This window comes from Siniperca chuatsi, linkage group LG18, assembly GCF_020085105.1.
Source record: "Siniperca chuatsi isolate FFG_IHB_CAS linkage group LG18, ASM2008510v1, whole genome shotgun sequence".
Classification (NCBI taxonomy): domain Eukaryota; kingdom Metazoa; phylum Chordata; class Actinopteri; order Centrarchiformes; family Sinipercidae; genus Siniperca; species Siniperca chuatsi.
This window is the reverse complement of record NC_058059.1, coordinates 22,720,006-22,738,474: the sequence shown is the minus strand read 5'-3', so window position 1 is coordinate 22,738,474 and position 18,469 is coordinate 22,720,006. Positions and strand designations below refer to the sequence as shown.

Sequence of the window (18,469 nt, the reverse complement as noted above, 5' to 3'; positions counted from 1 at the left end):
CAGATTGGTTTTTTCCTACATTAGTGGCACAAATACGTGTAGAGTTTATCTAACGTTATTTTCATGGCACAAAATAAAACACCACGTCTCTCTCTCTCGCTGCCTCTCTAACAGGCGTAAGGAGACTCTGACAATTCGTCAAACTCTGGACAACCTGAGGTTGGACCTGAGTGTCGACGATGAAGACGACGATCACCTGCTGACAAACAACTTCACCAAAGTCTAAACCCTCACACTCCACATTCTCTCATTACAAAACAAGTGTGTATATGTATATTTTGAAAAGCATAACACAGGCTACAGCTTTACACTGACAGTGCAGTTACGGTGTGTTGATGTGATATTTTTTAAACCTGCCCCCATCGCTTTATTACAGTGACAAGAGGCATCTGCAGACTGCACAAGTCCATTCTTCCAAAGGGGAAAAAAAAGACTCCAGGCAGACTGACGTCTGTTGTGATGAACACACAACGTACAAAAAGTACCGTATGAGTGACGTGAAACACAAAGAGCCAGCAGAGAAACTTAAAAGTGAATATTGTTAAATCATATAGTTGGCTGCCCAGTGTCTATATGTGGGATCAGACACAACAGAAAATAAGGATAAGCAGAAAATAGCTTGTGTGAAATAAAAATATTGCCTTGTACAACAATTTTAATTATAGCTATGGGGGGGGATTACTATGTAATCTGGTACTAATTATAGAGACAAAATTATTGATTTTCCTTAAAAGATCTTTTCCATTTAAACACAAATAAATTCATTATGCATTAATTACTGGACACTATAATCTCCTTATACTGTATACTGAATTGTAAGCCTGCTTGTAGACAAATTTGAAATGTTTGCATGTTTAGCTGACCTCCTATGCACTGGCTAAAAAACTCTCAAGGTTAAACTTGCAATTAATTTAAATTAATTGGAAGTGGCATAGTTCTTTCCAGGAAACCTATCAAGAAATTGTTAGGACATTCCAGACCTTACAAATGTATCGCCCTCTCCTGGTGAACAGCAGGAACGACAACAGTAACCATTTACAAAAATAATAATAATCACAGAGCACTGTAGAGAGAAGGTCGTGGTGGGCTTACAGCCTCACTGTCAGTGCAACGGACTCAGACACATCAGATTCACCTTTCAACAAGTCAAATGCCTCTTTTGACATGTTGAACATCATCTTTTCTCCTTTTCTATTACATAGAATATTAAATAGAATCATGGTGCATCTACTTGTTTGCCAAAGAAAATAAATGTACATGAGCTTGGTACAGAGAGATGTTGACCTACATAAAGGGAAAACTTACTAGTGACAATAATGACATAACAAGGATAAAGGTGCCTTGTAGTTTTTAATATCTTCTTGTAGTTGCTACAACAGACAGCTGGAGTCTGTTCAAATTAGCTTTAAACAGCCAGAAGTACATTTTAGAGTCTATAGAGTGTTTATATGCATGCAGTTGCACAAAAGCTTTATGGCGGTAAAGTCTGAACGAGCACTTTTAACTCTGACAGACTTCTGTTGGATGACATTTGTAACGGGACTTTGGGAATCCGTTTTTTCAGTTTTTAGAATCACTGATTTCTTGTAAATTTAACAAATGTCTCCAATTTTGCAGCATTATTTGTCTATATTCGATTGAGTTTTGCTGACAGTTCTTTCATAAAGAGGGATTTTCCATGTTAGAAGCTGTTTAGTTTAACATTTATAACACATTCATCTACAGTATTTAAACATATTCCACACTGGTTGTTGACATATTACAGGGTAATGACACACAACATGACTGCGGAGGAGGGATCTTTGGATGTGCTTGTAGCAGTTTTTGATTCACACACAGAAACAATTAAGAGATTATTTATATTGAAACCTTTTTGTGTTTGTTGTTTTTATGATTTGAAAATTTACTTTTCTGTTTGCAATGGCTTGCAGGGCAAAACATTATTTTAGAGAATGAAATTTTGTATGATTTTAGAGTTCAGTTTTTTTAGGGGGTTTGCTCCCTAAAAAAACTAGATACTTGGCATTAATCTCCATCTTTGTTAATTGTATTTTATCCAAATTCACTCAAACCAGACAAAAATAAAAAAGAATGTTTTCTCAAAGTACAGATTTTAAATGTTTACAGCTGAGACGTTTTAGCTCTCAGAAGTAAAATAAAGGTCTAAATACAGTTTTGATCTAAGATGTGTGTTAATGCAAAGTGTGGAAGAGGCAGAAAACAACAACAACAACACAATTTAACAGTTTATTGTGTTAGAAACAGATTATATGCTATGTGGTTTTCTGTACCATCTGTTAAATGTTCTGTATGCTTTGTTTTGGGATTTTTTTCAAAAGAAAACTAAATGCACAGACAAACAGGGTTCAGGTTCAAAAATCACTGGTTTCATTCTCAAATATCGACAAAGTTCACCACTACTTCAGTTTTAAAGACCACTCACTTCTTCCTTTTGATTGAGTAAATTAAACCTAGCCATGTTATAATAGTTCTCTGCATGTTCGTTGCTTTAAGGACATCTGTCATACACACATAAAGCTCATATTCATATGCAGTTTGGATTCTCTGTATACATTTGTTGGTGTATTTAGCTTTTTTGGAAACAGGAGTATAAATCATGTTTTGTCTATGAAAGAGTTTCATATTTCAGCTCTGCCACTTGTGTTTTTTGGTTTATCTTTCCTCATAACAAAAGAAAGTGACGGTGTCTACATATATGTAAAAAGAAATAGAATACACTGACTTATTTTTGTAACTACATTTCACATTCTACTAGTTCTAATGTTCTCGGGTATTTATTTTAGTTTTTCACATTCTCTCTTTTGGTGAGAAGTTTCTTAGTAGAAAATGCAAATAAATTCTTCTCCACTGTGAATTCTGGGTATCTTTTGTGTTTTTTGTGAGGATAATTCATTTTAAGACGGTGTAGTCCCTCATTCATCCAGGAATGTTCCATCGTAGAAAAGGTTTCAGTCATAGTCATCTGGACACTTTCTCTCACATTCTCTCACAATTGAGAATGACTTCCGGATGGGAGCCGAAACGTCTTGATTCTGAAAACAGTGTCCAGATGACTACGACTGAAACCTTTTCTATGATGTCACCTGGACACTGTTTTCAGAATCAAGACGTTTCGGCTCCCATCCGAAGTCATTCTCAATTGTGAAAATGGTAGCTCAGAATGGTCTGGGAACACAGAACTAAGCTCAGAACTGAGCTCTGAATGGTCTGGAACATTTTCACAGTTGAGAATGACTTCCGGATGGGAGCCGAAACGTCTTGATTATTAAACTCAACAGCAATGTCTCTTTCGAGAAATCATGACCTGGGTACGCAATCTAATCCACAGACCTTGTTGTGAGCAGTTTCATGTAGGAACTATTTTCTTTCTACTGAACTACACCCACCAAACGTATCACCGCACAGAAAGAAACATGCATCTAGTCACAGCCGAGAGGCTCATGCTCGTGTCAGTGCAGGATGTAAACAATAATGGTGTCCTCCTCGGTTGAGCTGCAATGTTAGCTATCTCAGTTTTGCTAGGTGAGCAGAGTGCAAAGGGGGGTGGGCGAGCACAGTGCAAATTCCACCTAGAATTTTAAAATAGTAATCATGTAATGGTAGTGGTAACATTAATATTAATAAAGTAATAATAATAGGAATGATAGTCATAGGAATAAAAATGACAGATAATAGCAGTTCAAAAGTTATTAAATAATGGTCTGATAATGAAGGATTCTGTGGAAAGACTATTAAATGTTCAATTTCAATGCCATGTACCAGAACAGGGTCGAGGGTGTGGTAGGTTTATGTACACTCTGACAAAAGCCAATCAAATCTAATAATGAGATAAATGCAGCACTAAGGCTATCATTTTCAACGTTCACATGAATATTGAAATCACCTACAATAATTACTTCATCTGTTTTAAGGACTAAACTTGATAAAAACTCTGAGAATTCAGATAAACATTCAGAATAAGGACCAGGAGTGTGGTACACTATAACAAATAAAATTGTCGTGTTTTCCAGATTGGGTGTGAAAGACTAAGAACAAGGCTTTCGAATGAGTTATAATTTAGTTTGGGTTTAGGGTTGATTAATAGGCTTGAGTCAAAGATGGCTGCAACTCCACCTCCTCGGCCGGTGCCTCGAGGAATGTGAGTATTAAATTGACTGGGAGGAGTGGATTAATTTAGGTTAACATATTCTTCATGACCCAGCCAGGTTTCAGTAAGACAAAATAAGTCAACATGATACTCTGATATTAAATTGTTCATTAGCACAGCTTAAGATGAAGAGATCTGATGTTTATGAGTCCACATTTAATTCTCTCCTATTTTGTTGTGCTATTTCAGTGTTTTAGTTTAGGTTTAACAGACTCCTCTCCTGTTAACTTTTGATTTTATTCATTTAAGTTGTCGGGGGGCAGACACAGTCACTAAGCGAAGTGTGTGGGACTGCAGCTCTGCCTCCTGTTCTCACCTCTGGGTTGTCATGGTTTTGGTCCACTAATAAACTCGGCCAGATTTCTAGATATGAGAGCTGCTCCATCCAAAGTGGGATGAATGCCATCTCTCCTAATCAGACCGGGTCTTCCCCAGAAAGTCTGCCAATTATCTACAAAACCCACATCGTTTGCGGGACACCACCTCGACAGCCAGTGGCGGAATGAAGACATGTGGCTAAACATGTTATCACTGGTCAGGTTTGGCAGGGGCCCAGAGAAAACTACGGAGTCTGACATTGTCTTTGCATATGTACACACCAACTCAACATTACTTTACAACATTACAACTTTAGTGAGTCGTTACCACCAACAATTTATTTGAACCAATGAGCCTGGTGTGTCCAACCAGATGTGTCCACACACATAGAGTGAAGTGGTGAAGAACAAAAACAACAGATTCCAAAGTTATTATAGTACTAAGTCAACTCTTATATGATATTTACTTATCACATTTCATGAAATGTGACAAAAGAAGCTGAATCTATGTTTTAAGTAATTTTGCAAGTACTTTGAAAAAGTATTTTCCAAATACTTTAATGGTTTGTTTGATCTCACATTCAGCAGGTGCCAGTTGGGCGGGGTTTTGCCGCCAGAACATTTTGATTAAGGTCTGCTAGTCATTGCCACAGTGGGATGGGCAAGTTGCCTATTATGGGTACACTTTTGAGAGACTTTCCTGATTGTTAGCAAGCTAACATTTTTATATGTATGTAATAACCTGATTATTTAGTATATCTGGGTATTTTGTGTTTTTCATTTATGAGAATGTATACCATTTCATTATTATAATTGCATTGAGGCATTGTAATTTTATTTGTGATAAATTATTTCATTGTTTATTATACAGTTAAAATATGCATTTGCATAGTGTTAAAAGTTTATAAATAGAAGAAGAATTCATAGTTTATTCAATAGGAAAGAAACCCAGTAATGTTTGTTTTGTTATTATTTGATTTACTGGAGTGTACGTAATGACGCAACACTAGAGCGTAGGGAGAGAGAAAAAAAAACACCACACGAGAAGCGGGAAGGACTGAGCCGCAGTGACCGTGGCCGCACATTACAGGAGCTCGCAAAACCTTGAAAAAGTGTTTAAAAGCCGCGCTTCAGCACGCTTGGAAAACTTCCCCTTGTTTCGGAGGACTGCGGAGGACTCGCAGACAACTCGTGCAGCCTGGGGCGAGTTTAAATAGTTTTCTGAAGAATAAGCTGGAACAGCTAAGCTAAAGTTGCTAGCACCGTGTCTTTGCTAATTCACCTCGGAACCAGTCGGGAGAGAGAGACGGCGTGATCACCGGACGAACACCCGCACTCACCTGCGTTGAGGACGACAGCCAGGAGAGCGGATCCTGTGTGCCCGTCTCATCGTTGTACATCCTTCCTTTTTTTTTTTTGGCCGTAACGGTGAACTGCAGACTGGTAGGATTATTCAAAACTATTACAAAGGATTTGAGCTCCAACGCGCGCCAACGAAACGCAAGCTTGCTGAATCAAAATCGAGTGCACTCGTGGTGGGAATGACTCGTGGTAAATAACTTATGTCGGGGGAATTTCTTATAGTGAATACATTTGATTTAAAACTGAACCTTTTCAATACAAAAGCATAAAACGTATCCAATGTGTGAGTCTCGCATTTGTACACTGTAAAATCAACGCTGTAAAAGGAAAATAACCATAAGGTAATTACATTTAGAGGTACCTGTTTATTGACTAATTATAAATTGTTATACCTGAGAATCCTTTCATTTATTTTGAAGCTAGAATCATACTTTTAAAGGTTTTATACATCGGGATGTCTCTTAAATTTGGAAATTAAAGGAGTCTATATACTGTAGTTATTCCTTGTTAATAACGAGCTGGTTGGCCAAAGGGTTACATGTATTAAATCTATGACTATTTATATAAAACATTAGCGGTCTAATGTTTGTTTAAATGCTAAAATATTAGCCCTAGCTATTTTTTAGCATGCTAACAAATGTGTATATGATATTGTCAAATATCAGCATGCAAACAAATGTCAACATACTAACACTTTAGCTACTAGCCTACTAGCTCAAGTGAACAAAATGAAGACTTTGGAGTGGCCTAGTCAAAGTCCTGACCTGAATCCTATTGAGATGCTGTGGCATGACCTTTAAAAAGGCAGTTCATGCTCGAAAACCTTCCAATGTGGCTGAATTACAACAATTCTGCAAAGATGAGTGGGCCAAAATTCCTCCACAGCGCTGTAAAAGACTCATTGCAAGTTATCGCAAACGCTTGATTGCAGGTGTTGCTGCTAAGGGTGGCCCAACCAGTTATTAGGTTTAGGGGACAATCACTTTTTCACACAGGGCCATGTAGGTTTGGATTTTGTTTTCCCTATTAATAACAACCTTCATTTAAAAACTGCATTTTGTGTTTACTTGTGTTACCGTTGACTAATATTTAAATTTGTTTGATGATCTGAAACATTTAAGTGTGACAAACATGCAAAAAAAAAAAAAACAAGAAATCCGGAAGGGGGCAAACACTTTTTCACACTACTGTATACTGTCCACACCGTTACTGCTATCAGGCTTTTCTAGAGTTTCGACAATCAAAAAGACGCTTTAAAAATTTCTTAACTTTTCTAATGAAGACAGTGGTTACTATCTGCATCAAACTAAAACCAAAGCAGACTTCTGGAAAATAAATAAACCCACGGCATAAAACAAACACAGAGATTTATTTGCAGCTCTGACATCAGAAACATTAAACGCATCACAGGTCATTTCATTCTCATTGTGTCAAACATGCTGACGGTGCAACAAACCCAACAAACACACACAGGCATCGATACACGCAGTGAAAACTGAAGAAACGTGTACAAACCGCAGGCATCAGAGAGAATTCACAGACGATTTCCAAAAATAAAAGCTCTTAGAGGTACTTGTATTGATTAATTGTTTTGATATATTGGGCACAAAAACAACATCATGACTTCTGGTCTCTTTTGCCTCTGCTTTGTAATCTATAATCAATAATGCATTAAAATACTCAGTAGCTCACAAACGTTACAGAGGTTCAGACAGAAGAGTTAATGACAGGCACAGCATGACTCTTCAAACAGTGTAAACTTTCAAAGTGAATTCAAAAACTACCAAAACCATTCAAGAATTATGAAAGAGATGCTTCAAGAAAAACATGATTCAAGACAGTGAAAATAAATGTAATGTCAGTAAATGTCAGATATACCTGTGGCACAACTGAATACTGAATTTAAGCAAAAGGGCATCAGAGGACAAACATATTCTTAAAATTTAAATAAAATTTATAACAAAATATAATGAGCAACATAAGAAGAAAGGCTCAGATAAAAGCTGACAAATTGGTTCAGAAGATTGTCACAATTAAAAGGCATTGGTTCAACATGTGTAGGAAAATGGTTGTCCATCTAGCGGTGAGGCGCACTGGAAATCTGGACTCAGTCTCAAATACTAAGACAACCATCATTAACCTGGCACTGTTGATTTTTTTATGAGTTAATTTTGTCTCCTTGCTTTATTTGATCTGAGCTGTTAGGTAGATCTTACGGATACATATTCATGTTTCAACTTTTTTTTTGTCATTGCAAAATAAATGCATTAAGATAATTAAAGAAACATTTTGCTGCAATTTAACCCAAATTAGTTGCCAGTCATCAATAAGGCTGCATTAAATTTATACACAACCAGTAATTTTTTTCCTAAGTCATAATTTAACAGTTTCACCAAACATTTACCAAAAACATGGAAACTTTTCAAAAACTGAGAAAAAGTTACACACCTGATTAGTGGCTTTAATGAAATCAACACTTGGTAAGCTGTTTAAAAGACTATTAAAGACATGTATGAGATATTTTAAAGCGGCACTACTCAAGATTTTTATGGTAACAGTGGATTCTGGAATGTGAAAGGTGACACTCCTTTTGAACCCACAGAATTATGCAGCACGATACAGAGCCTTTTAGCCTCTTTTAGCTCACTGTTTTGGTTTTATGGCACATTTAGTGTATGGTTAAGTCTCCTCAACCCCCTTTCCAGCAACAATAGGCAGCTGTTTTTAGCAAACAAGCTTTGATAAACCCACTGTACACTACCTGTCCAGCACCAAACAGCAGACAGACAAAGAGTGAAAAAAGTGGTAAAATGATGGTAAATATTGGAATTAGATTTATCAGATGGACACAAACTCAAAACACAAATGTTACTCTGTGTCTGCAGCTGTTTGCTAACACGTTGGCCACAACAATTTTATAAGATGATCATATGTCATCAAAGCTGTGTTTTCAGCTTTTTCCACTGTCCCCAAGTGGTCAAAAAATTTCTATTTCAGTTACTGCAGCTTTAACTATCTTTAGGTCTAAGTCTTAAAGATACAATTCTATTGAAATATCATTTGCTTAACTGTAACAGGACTTGCTTCATTAACGAAAGTTGGAACAAAGGAAACAAACAAAATAAAAATAAACCTGTTAAAAGAATTTCACTAAGCTGCTTCTGTAAGTGTAACCTGTACATGATACATGACTTACTGTAAAACCAAAATAAAAGATAAAATCTACAGATTTGAACAAAAAAAGATGATCAGCGGAAACAGTACAACCAGACCCATAGAGATACAATATTTTCTGGGAACATTATCACAATTATGCAATAAGTAACTAGGGGATGTAACTAGAATGTTCCATTGTGAGTCATATCCTTATGTCTTGATAATCAGCTAATTAATGTTTTGATAAATTTAAATCGGTTAAAACAGTGGTGGGTGTTTAATATGGCACTGAGATCAACTGTTGGCAGACAACTGATTGGCTTTTAAACTAAAAAACAACAGACAAAAAACACATTTTTGTGTTTGTGAAAGCAGTTTTTCTCTGAGTGAACAGCAGAATGAGGTTTAGGTTTGTTGAAAACAAACGCTTGTTTGTGGTGCTTCCTTTTTTTATTTGGCAAACTGGCAGATTAAATAGGTGACAGCGAGGTGAAGCCAAAGCTCTATGACACTTCAACTTAGGATTCTTTTTAATGGATCCAGAGAACACAAAATGATGTAAAAAATAATTTAATCAAATATTGAAATTAAACTTTTTATCATCTTTAAAATGACCACAGCAGTGTTTTGCCTTAATACGCCACACTTAGTATACTTAATATTACTGCTGACCCATTTGGCAGCCACCAGTTTCAGTACACTTTGAAAACCAACCTGCAGTAATCCTAATATTATGCAGCGGTGAGTTGGGACTGCTATGTAAACCCTCCCCATGGCTCACTGAAGGACAAAATAAGGATTTAGCTGCCAGCAGGTGGCAAGCAAACAGATCATTTCCCTTGTTTCTGGTGCACCTCAACTTGGCTCAAGATTTTTCATGAAGTAAGGCAGATCAAGGTGTTACTTGATGTAAGGAAAATTGTTGAGTTGCACTTAAAACAAAAGACATCATCTCAGACTCGATCTCGATCATCTAATTTTTGACATTTAAATGGACAGGATTTTTTTTTTTGTAAATTTACGTCTAAATCGCTTCTAAATACGGATGTTTTTTGCTGTGCTCAAGCGTAGCATCATGGTACAACTCATGCAGCCTTTTAAACTGAACTCTGTGGAATTTAGTTTCAATATAACATGATTTCATTAGGTTTTATGCACAGCAACTGTTAAATGGTCTGGTATGCAATAAAAAAGAAACAATAGTGTTAAGCAACAAAACAACAACAAGTTGGTGTACACCAAGTGTTGAACCTAAAAAGTCCAGTTCAGAGCAAAGAAAAATAGTCTTCAACAACTTCTACTGTACTTTTTAGAGTTTATAATAGTGTATTTTCTCCATGTTAGAGACACAATTTGTTGATAGATTTGTAATTTTTCGGTTAATTTGACAATTGAGCTTAAGAGCACTACAGCAATGAAAAATGTAAATGCAGTTGAGATCATTTTCTCTTGACGGAAAAAAAAGGGGAGCGTGAGATATAAAGAATATAACAACAATATGACAAGAGAAATAATAATCTATGTTTTACATTTCTTTTAATATAAATAATTGGTCACTTTATAGTCTAACAACATTGGTCATGTATGGGGCCTTAAAGCGATATTTCACTTTGATTATCTGTTATAAAGAGGTGAGAGAAAATCAGCTGCAAAAAGAAAAAAGCTGAACCCAACTGACATTTGGCTTCTTTTTTTTTTCATTCTCAGAAAGGTCTATATTCAAAATAATGATTCTGATTAGCTATAATTGTCCTCTCCACGCATAAGTTCATATAACTTTTTTCAAGGCATTTATATTGACTTACAAGCCAAGTTTGTTCTATTTGTAAAATAGCCATTATCGTTATTAGGCTATGGATTACAATAATTTCATTTTCTGTAAATGTTAGCAAGTTACGGTGACATTGCGTCCTCAGAGCAGCCGATACTCTCCCACAGAGATTATACTCTGTTCCTCCACAGTGGAATAACGCTTTAAAAGCCAAGGCAATAGATCAATTTGGAACAATACGTCTATCCTGCTCTAGGACACTCTATTAATGATATACAATGTAGGCATTTTTTCCTCCATTGCACATGTGCCATGCTGTACCCATATTCGTCCTACAATATGAATGGTATACTATCTGCAAATCTACAGTCAGCCAAGTCTGGCGCCATCATGGAGGTCTAGTGGAGAGTCAGCTGTACAGTAGCAAAGTATAACCAACTGGGCTGCTAACAGAGAGCTAGCTGAAGCACTTTTGTGTGTGTTGATCTGTTCAGTCCGAAGTAGGGCTGGGAAATAGAAACAGTATATATACTTAGCAAAATTCTAATCGAATTCAATGTTATCAGCGTAATGTAAAAGTATCCAAACAATGCTATTTCTATTCAACCATATGGCAGTCCTGTATGAACGACAAAAAAAAGGCACAGCAGGGTAGGTTACGTTAGCTTACTGCATGCTATTGTTTTGGTATCAAAAGTCAGATAGAAAGATGGAATTCAGAGAAAACTTTGTGTTCAAGGTTGTTGAGTTGTTGCTTTCTGTGCCAATACTTAAAGAGCTGGTGTGGATAATAAGTTGTTGGTGGTTTGGTGAGAGGACTGATACTAAAGGTTATACAGATATACCTGTTTTTTTTTTTTTTTGATTTGTTTCCATATTAAAGCTACTGAAACATTGCAAACACTCATCAGCAGCTTTTGTTAATATTAGCAGTGGCTACAAGCAGCATGCTAACACTGCCAGGCACTGATACCGTACCTTAGCTAGTTTGTGGCCTAATATTTTAGTTAGGTATATAAGCTAACAAGCTGACATTAGCCTAACAAAAAAATCAATCGGTGATTAATCTGAATCAGACACAGACATCATGGTTGATAGGTTGTATGTTTAGAAACACAAACTGTGAACAGCCACTCTCGCTCAGGTGTCAAAGACCTCCATCAACTATACAAAACACTATTTGGTGCATTTTTACCAAACTTCTAGCATCCGTGAACCAAACTAAAACTGCTTGAAACACTAAAAAATTAACATACCTGGCTAACACGGGTACAGCATCGAAAACAGTGTGAAACAGGGAGAAAAATAAAACAAAAACTTGGTCACACAGTTGCTCAGCCTGGTCCAGGAGGAAAAGTTTCAGGAGAGGACCACGACTTAATTTACACACACACACACAGCTTCTTGTTTAGGCTGTCATCCAGTGACAGCCTAAACAGGAAGCAAAATCTTTCCCCTTTTACGAAGTGATGAACAGATCGTACTTTAAAGATTTAAAATTAAAGTTTGAAACATCTCTTTTTGCCTGTTTAGATCTATTTAAATAATTCAAACCACTTGTGAGCAGAGAAATTGGGAGCGTGCTGAGCATAATTTCCAAGCCGCATGTTTTAAACGAGGCACGTTGTTTGTCTGACAGTGATGAAGCTGTCTCCTCCTGTTTTAATTTCCTCCTAAACTGAGCTCAAAGGCAGACATGATGACACTGTATTACCTTGAATATCCACTAGAGGGGGCCCAGGTTGTTTCATTGCCAAAGTGGCAGACGCTTTGGGAGGGGAAGGAAGAATAAAGGGAGGTAGAGAAAGAAAAGAGGAGCAGAAGATGGTTAAAGGTTAGTTTTAGAGAGCAGAGAGAGAACAGGAGAAGATGAAAAACATGCAATCAAAGATGACAGAGAAGGAGAAGGTAAAAGGAGGGAATGTGTTGAGTAAAAAGGACAGACGACAGAGGAGCGCAGACTGGTCGTTTCCTGAATCGCCTCGTGATCTAGCATGCACATTTCTTCTCATTGGGCTGCACATCGGCAAGCTTTGTGGCCCCGTCCCCATTGACCGGCTCAGCGGGCGGTTTGTCGACGCACTGCTCCATCCTCTTCATGACCAGGTCCAACAGCGTTATCACCGCCTTGTCCACCTCCACTCCTGTCGCTGCACTTGTCTCAAAGTACGGGATCCTGTGAGCAGCAAGATCAGAAATATTTGTTTAAAAGGTCCATAATAGTAGAAGGTTTTAGCCCACTACACTAGCAATATTTCGCAAATAACCCCATCAGTTTTTAGATTGATTTCAATTGGTTTCAGTTCATTTCTATTAAAAAAAGGTACATAATTATTGTGAGGTGCATCGGTTGCTGATGGAGCCCGTCTGGCCACTGTCTAACCCCCCACACCTTTTATTCTGAAGATCAGAGCCGTATCTTTCTCCACAAACACGCGCTCCTCCAAATATTTTTTTCCCTTTACATGTTAATCTGTGCACAAAGACTGCCAAAATGATCCCTTAGTTTATTAATCCGTTTCCTCAGTTTAACAATTAGTCCACACAGATTTCCAAATCAATATTTCTTATGCTGAATGACCCTCAGGAGGCTTTGCAGGGACTAGCAGGTACTGTTTGCTGGAAGGGACTGTTCTTTCCCGACACGTTCCGACACCTAAAAGTTTACAACAATCAAACCTGCAGGACAAAAAAGCAAACAGATGTGAATTTGGTTGTTTCTGAATTACAAAAAGTTGCTGTTAGACAGTCGAATCTCGTCAGTGAGATAATAGTGAGTTTTCTACTAGTTTTGAAAAACTGATTTTCTTTTTCTTTTAAACAGTTACAGTATTGTTTAAAATATCATACATAGTGATGCATGAATCAATATTTGACCTTGCGTACAGTATAATGAATGTGGAGCCTGAAGCTGTCAGTTTAAATGTTATCTGTAAAGTACATTTAAAATTTAACATTTAACTTACAGTATATGACGTTATATACAATATTTATGTCCCTGAACATTTTAAAGTGAAATGTCAGTTCACGAGTAAGCTCTGGAAGCAGTTGAAGTGTAAGGGTTAGGAGTGCAAGAGATAGTTGAAGTGTGTGCACTGTACATAGTTGACATGTCAGTTGGTATGTAAGCAGTGACAGCAGTTGCAGTGGGAGAATAAGAATCTCACACTAGAGAACTGAAGTATCAGTAATCTAGTGTCTAGAGACATTTTATAACTACATTACATTTCCCAGGCCAAGAGGACTGTGCAGAGTGTGTAGTGGCAAAACTACAGTGTTTAAAGACTAGAAATAAAGAAAGCTATGAAAAAATGCCTAGTAGGGATACAGGTTTAATTAATGTACAGTTTAGATTTACTGAACATTCCCCATGGGACACATCTAAACTCTCCCTCCTCAATACTCAATGTAATCTCTCACACTTCTCCTTATCTCAGGCATGCAAACTCACCAGGGGTGAAAAAGGTGATAAAGATGCGAACTCCCTAAGGGGGGGTCCTGGGGTAAGACATTTTTTTAGATATGGGGTGGAGGGGTTTGCTAGTAAAAATGAATGTGGTTTTTACTCTCTACAGCTATTACAACTGCTGTTTGGTCAATTAAAAGACAGGGCTTAGATATGACGTTTAGAAATTGATTTCACGAGCACTACAACTAAAAGAAAAAGTCACCGTTATTTCAATTCAGCTTCTGTCGTTTTCTGTGAGCCTGGCATAAATTTTGCCCCCTTGTCAAGCGACACAATTAGGCTAATGTTACTGTAACAAGCGTTCTGTTTGCATCATAAGTAACGTAGGTCCATTTTTGCTAAATGTCTACAATGTCTCATGAATTATTCTCATGTTCCAAAACAAATCCAAAAGCAATTTTTCTCAGATGTCACGTTACTGCTCTTGGACAGGTTGGTAAAATATTTGGAGTAGGCTATGTAGCTTTTACATTTACTCTACCTAAATAATGGATTACGGTCTTGGAACTGTGGACATATCTCTGTATTTTTGTAACTATTTCTGAACACAAGCCTGGGACGAGCTTACTGTAGACATACATCATAAGCTCACGTCAACTGTGTTTGTGTAATTACTCTCACTGCCAGAAGGGAGAGACAAAAGTTCAGCACGCCAACTTTAATATTCCAGTAATCCTTACTCCAAATAAAATACATGCAGCAAATAGTGTACATGAAAAACAAACCTACCCATATTTATCAGCCAGCTCCTTGGCCTGTTTCTCCTGAACCTCCCGCTGGTCGGCCAGGTCCGCCTTGTTTCCTACCAACACAATATCTGGATTCTCACAGTAGGCATTGGCCTGTAGCTGGCCTGGAAATTAATGCAAATAAGCAACAGCAAACAAATGAGAAGAGCAAATGTAATACAGAAAAAAATATCTTTGCACAGCTGAATGTGTGACAGGTGTATGGGCTGAACTTGACTAAAAGAGATAAAATAGTTTTGCTTACTGCAGTTTTATTTTATGCTTCATTCGTATGACCTTTATCAGGCATAAAACTTCCTTTACTTCATGTGCAAATATAATAAAAACTTGAATGTCCGCTGTAGAGTTTTTGGCCACTAGTGGCACTGTAGAGTAATGTTGTGATAGCAAAATCAGAAGACGCCAAGCTAAAACAATAATAATAATAGAATACAACATGTAAAGAAAATGTGACATACTCATCCAGTTTCGGACGTTGAGGAAGCTCTGCTGGCTGGTGAGATCAAACATCAGCAGGAAGCCCATGGCGTCCCTGAAGAAAGCCGTTGTCAGGCTGCGGAACCTGGAACACACACACGAGAAAAGAAAAACCACCACAGCTGAGATTTGAAGTCCGAGCTGAAGTGTCTGACGCCGCAGTTCCTCTAACGGTGCTGCAGGAAAACTCCAACAATATAGAAGTGAATTGGGGGGGAAAAAAATCTCTCTAGAAATATGAGATCAATTTATTATTTCTATTAAAGGGTCAGTAGTTCATTTCACTAATGTTTGTTTAGGCTGTGGCGGTGGGGACTGCAGGGAATGCTGAAAAAAAAAACGCGAAAAATTGAAACAGATTCAACTTTTGGAGAAACGCAACCCAACGTCACGCTGCGGCGGCCAATCACGTAAGCCGGCGATCAGACCGGTCAAACTGCTCCACAGTCAGCTTGAAATATCGCTGAAACCAGGCGCTATCCAGGTGGAGTTCAGGGACCAAACAATGATACTCTCCCAGCTGTGTCCTTGCTTGGTTTATTTCGCGTACCCAGCTTCGACGTCTGCGTCTGGCTTGCAGTCTATGCTGCAAAATAGCGATACCAAGAAGCTTCCTTTGGTTTGTGTCCATTTGTTTGAGAGAGAGAGAGCGAATGAAGAGAGGGAGCGGGGGTAACAAGAAAACCGGTGAATCAGAGAGACAAAACGTTGTTTTCCGATTGTTTCACAGCGCGTTACGTTCTAAAGCACAAATAAACATGTCCACACCCCCACACACCGCCGCACAACCCTGCGCTAATCGCCGCAACACCTGATTTTGTGTGAAAACAGCCTTACTGACAAAGCCACAGAGAATTTAGCAGCTAAAGAACCAGATATTCTTCTCAGGAGTTAGTGGACACCAAAACAGAGCGAAAATGAGTGAATATTGGACTTACATTCATAGACACAACTCCAAATGAGTTATACAGTAATGTTGTTCCGTGTTTGCTGGATGTGCAAATAGGCAACTGTTTGATAACAAGTTCGTCATATCAACTTAAAAGCTATCAGTGTTGTGTTTCCAGCTTGTTTCCACTGCCCCCAAGTGGCCAAAATAAATCTGTTAATGCACATTTAAATGTATAAAACCTTCTGGAACACAAGATTTACAGACAGAGGAACACTTTGAGCTTATTACATAATTGTACAATTATTGCTTTTTGTATCACAGAGAGTGATTGGAGTATTCAATAGCTGTAATGCTGTAATAGCTGTGATTGGCTTAAGCCTTTATTGATGAAAATGTATAAAGGGTAGATGTGTGCTGCCATCTGTATCCACAACAGTTAGTAATGGGAGTTCCCCAGTTAATTTGTATGCTCTGTGGCATGCTGGGCATCTGGGTGTGATACCAGCAAGGAACATAACTCTGTGTAAACATTACTTATGACGCTCTATCAACAAATATGTAACATGCAAACAATCAGAATAAAGTGGCACATACCAGGGGTGTTTCCACAGCAAACAGTCTGACACACTGAGCACACAGGTGGAATATTGACTAGGTGCTCAATTAAATGATCACGAAGATCAGTTTATGGAAATTGGAATTGTTTCGTTAGACTAAGCCAGAAAAAAATGAAGTTAAAATTATATAACTAACATTGACTCATCCTGCAATGAGTCATCAGGCCTTTTATAAACAGATTCAACAGATCGAGGCCAGTTCCAATTAAAGACCACACACACACTCAGACATACATGATTGACACATACTGTGTATACAGGCAAGGAGGCACATAGACACACACACACAGTCATAGATACTGTTCTGTTGGCTCTCCCTCGAACCATTCAGCGTGATTATACGTGCTCAATTTCAGCAGTGAGCTTTATTATTTTACAATCTTTGTCAAAACTGGATTTGCCATTACTAAAATTTTGCACTGGCCTATCAGAGTAGTTTTGAAAATGTGAGAATGCAGTGAAAGGCATCTTTCCCTTAGTTTCAAGCAAAATCCAACAAGTCAAGTTGTGTTACAGTATAGACAGCATGTAATAAAAATAAAAACATTCTTCTTTTTAAGTCTTAATATTTTCCATCAAGACACACTTTGAAAGACTTTAGCTATTGACACCCAAATTTTTTGAGGGAAAAAAACGTATTGACATAAGCCTCATTCCCACTGCATGGTACGGCTTGGCTCGACTCGCTTTTGGTACTAGGTACTTTTCTCGATTTCGTTTTCCACAGCAGACAGTACCCCCTCAGTGTAGGCTGGATTCTTAGCTGATCGTCATAGCGACGCCACATGAAACTGACATCATCTTCAACGTGACGTGAGTGATGATTCTCTCTGACCAATCAGTGGTCTGCAGTGTTTTAACTCCACCTTTTAGTATTGGCTCAGCTTGCTTGGAACCTCGACCGAGGAGATACCAAAGAAAAGTACCAGGTAATGTCCACGACGTTTGCCAATGGAAAACCAAATAAGAACGGTTCCAAGCGAGTCGAGCCGAGCCGTGCTGTGTTGTACCGAGCAGTGGAAAAGAGGAATTAGTATTTCTGGAGAGACACTCAGGGTTTTCCTATTAATGTCAATACAGTCAGTCAGAAATTTCTTGGAGCAACATCTAGTGGCCATTAGAGGAGAAAATTAGTGTGTAACCAATTGTAAAAAACTGTTAATGTCATAATGGAAAAAAAGTGTGACGAGCAGCCCACCTCTCCTGTCCAGCTGTGTCCCAGAGCTGAAGGTGAACCTTGAAGGTTTTCCCTGTGGTCGTCCCATTGGGGTTTGACGCTGTGTACACCTGAGGAGAAAGCGACAACAAGTTTAGTTTTTATCCATCAGATACAATAAACGTGGCAGTCTGTCTTGACGACTCTTGATGACATCACATGAAAGGCTTAATGGAACGGAAGATCCTCTTTACACTTGACACCGCCAAAAAATCCTCTTTACACTTTGCATAGAAACCTATACCCTGTATCTGGTTATATTATACTGAGAGTTG

The 18,469-nt window shown here is 38.0% G+C and overlaps 2 protein-coding genes across 8 annotated transcripts in view; one reads left to right on the top strand and one right to left on the bottom strand.

The window, feature by feature from the left end:
• The window catches only part of LOC122865508 (cingulin-like protein 1), a 66,224-nt gene extending 63,349 nt beyond the window's left edge, over positions 1 to 2,875 (top strand). For 5 of the 6 annotated variants that reach the window (XM_044174030.1, XM_044174031.1, XM_044174027.1 and 2 more), the window contains 2 exons: positions 115 to 261; positions 377 to 2,875. In XM_044174030.1, the coding sequence (XP_044029965.1) occupies positions 115 to 226 (112 nt within the window). In that variant the 3' untranslated portion in view covers positions 227 to 261; positions 377 to 2,875. Of the gene's footprint in view, positions 1 to 114 lie in introns of all 6 variants that reach the window. The other variant, XM_044174029.1, reaches the window with a different exon arrangement.
• A 4,322-nt stretch (positions 2,876 to 7,197) lies between these two features.
• Positions 7,198 to 18,469, bottom strand: part of rab27b (RAB27B, member RAS oncogene family) — a 72,345-nt gene continuing 61,073 nt past the window's right edge. For both annotated transcript variants that reach the window (XM_044174024.1, XM_044174025.1), the window contains exons 3-6: positions 18,177 to 18,265; positions 15,451 to 15,554; positions 14,973 to 15,096; positions 7,198 to 12,950 (exon numbers count right to left, since the gene is read on the bottom strand). In XM_044174024.1, the coding sequence (XP_044029959.1) occupies positions 12,764 to 12,950; positions 14,973 to 15,096; positions 15,451 to 15,554; positions 18,177 to 18,265 (504 nt within the window). In that variant the 3' untranslated portion in view covers positions 7,198 to 12,763. The remainder of the gene's footprint in view (positions 12,951 to 14,972; positions 15,097 to 15,450; positions 15,555 to 18,176; positions 18,266 to 18,469) is intronic.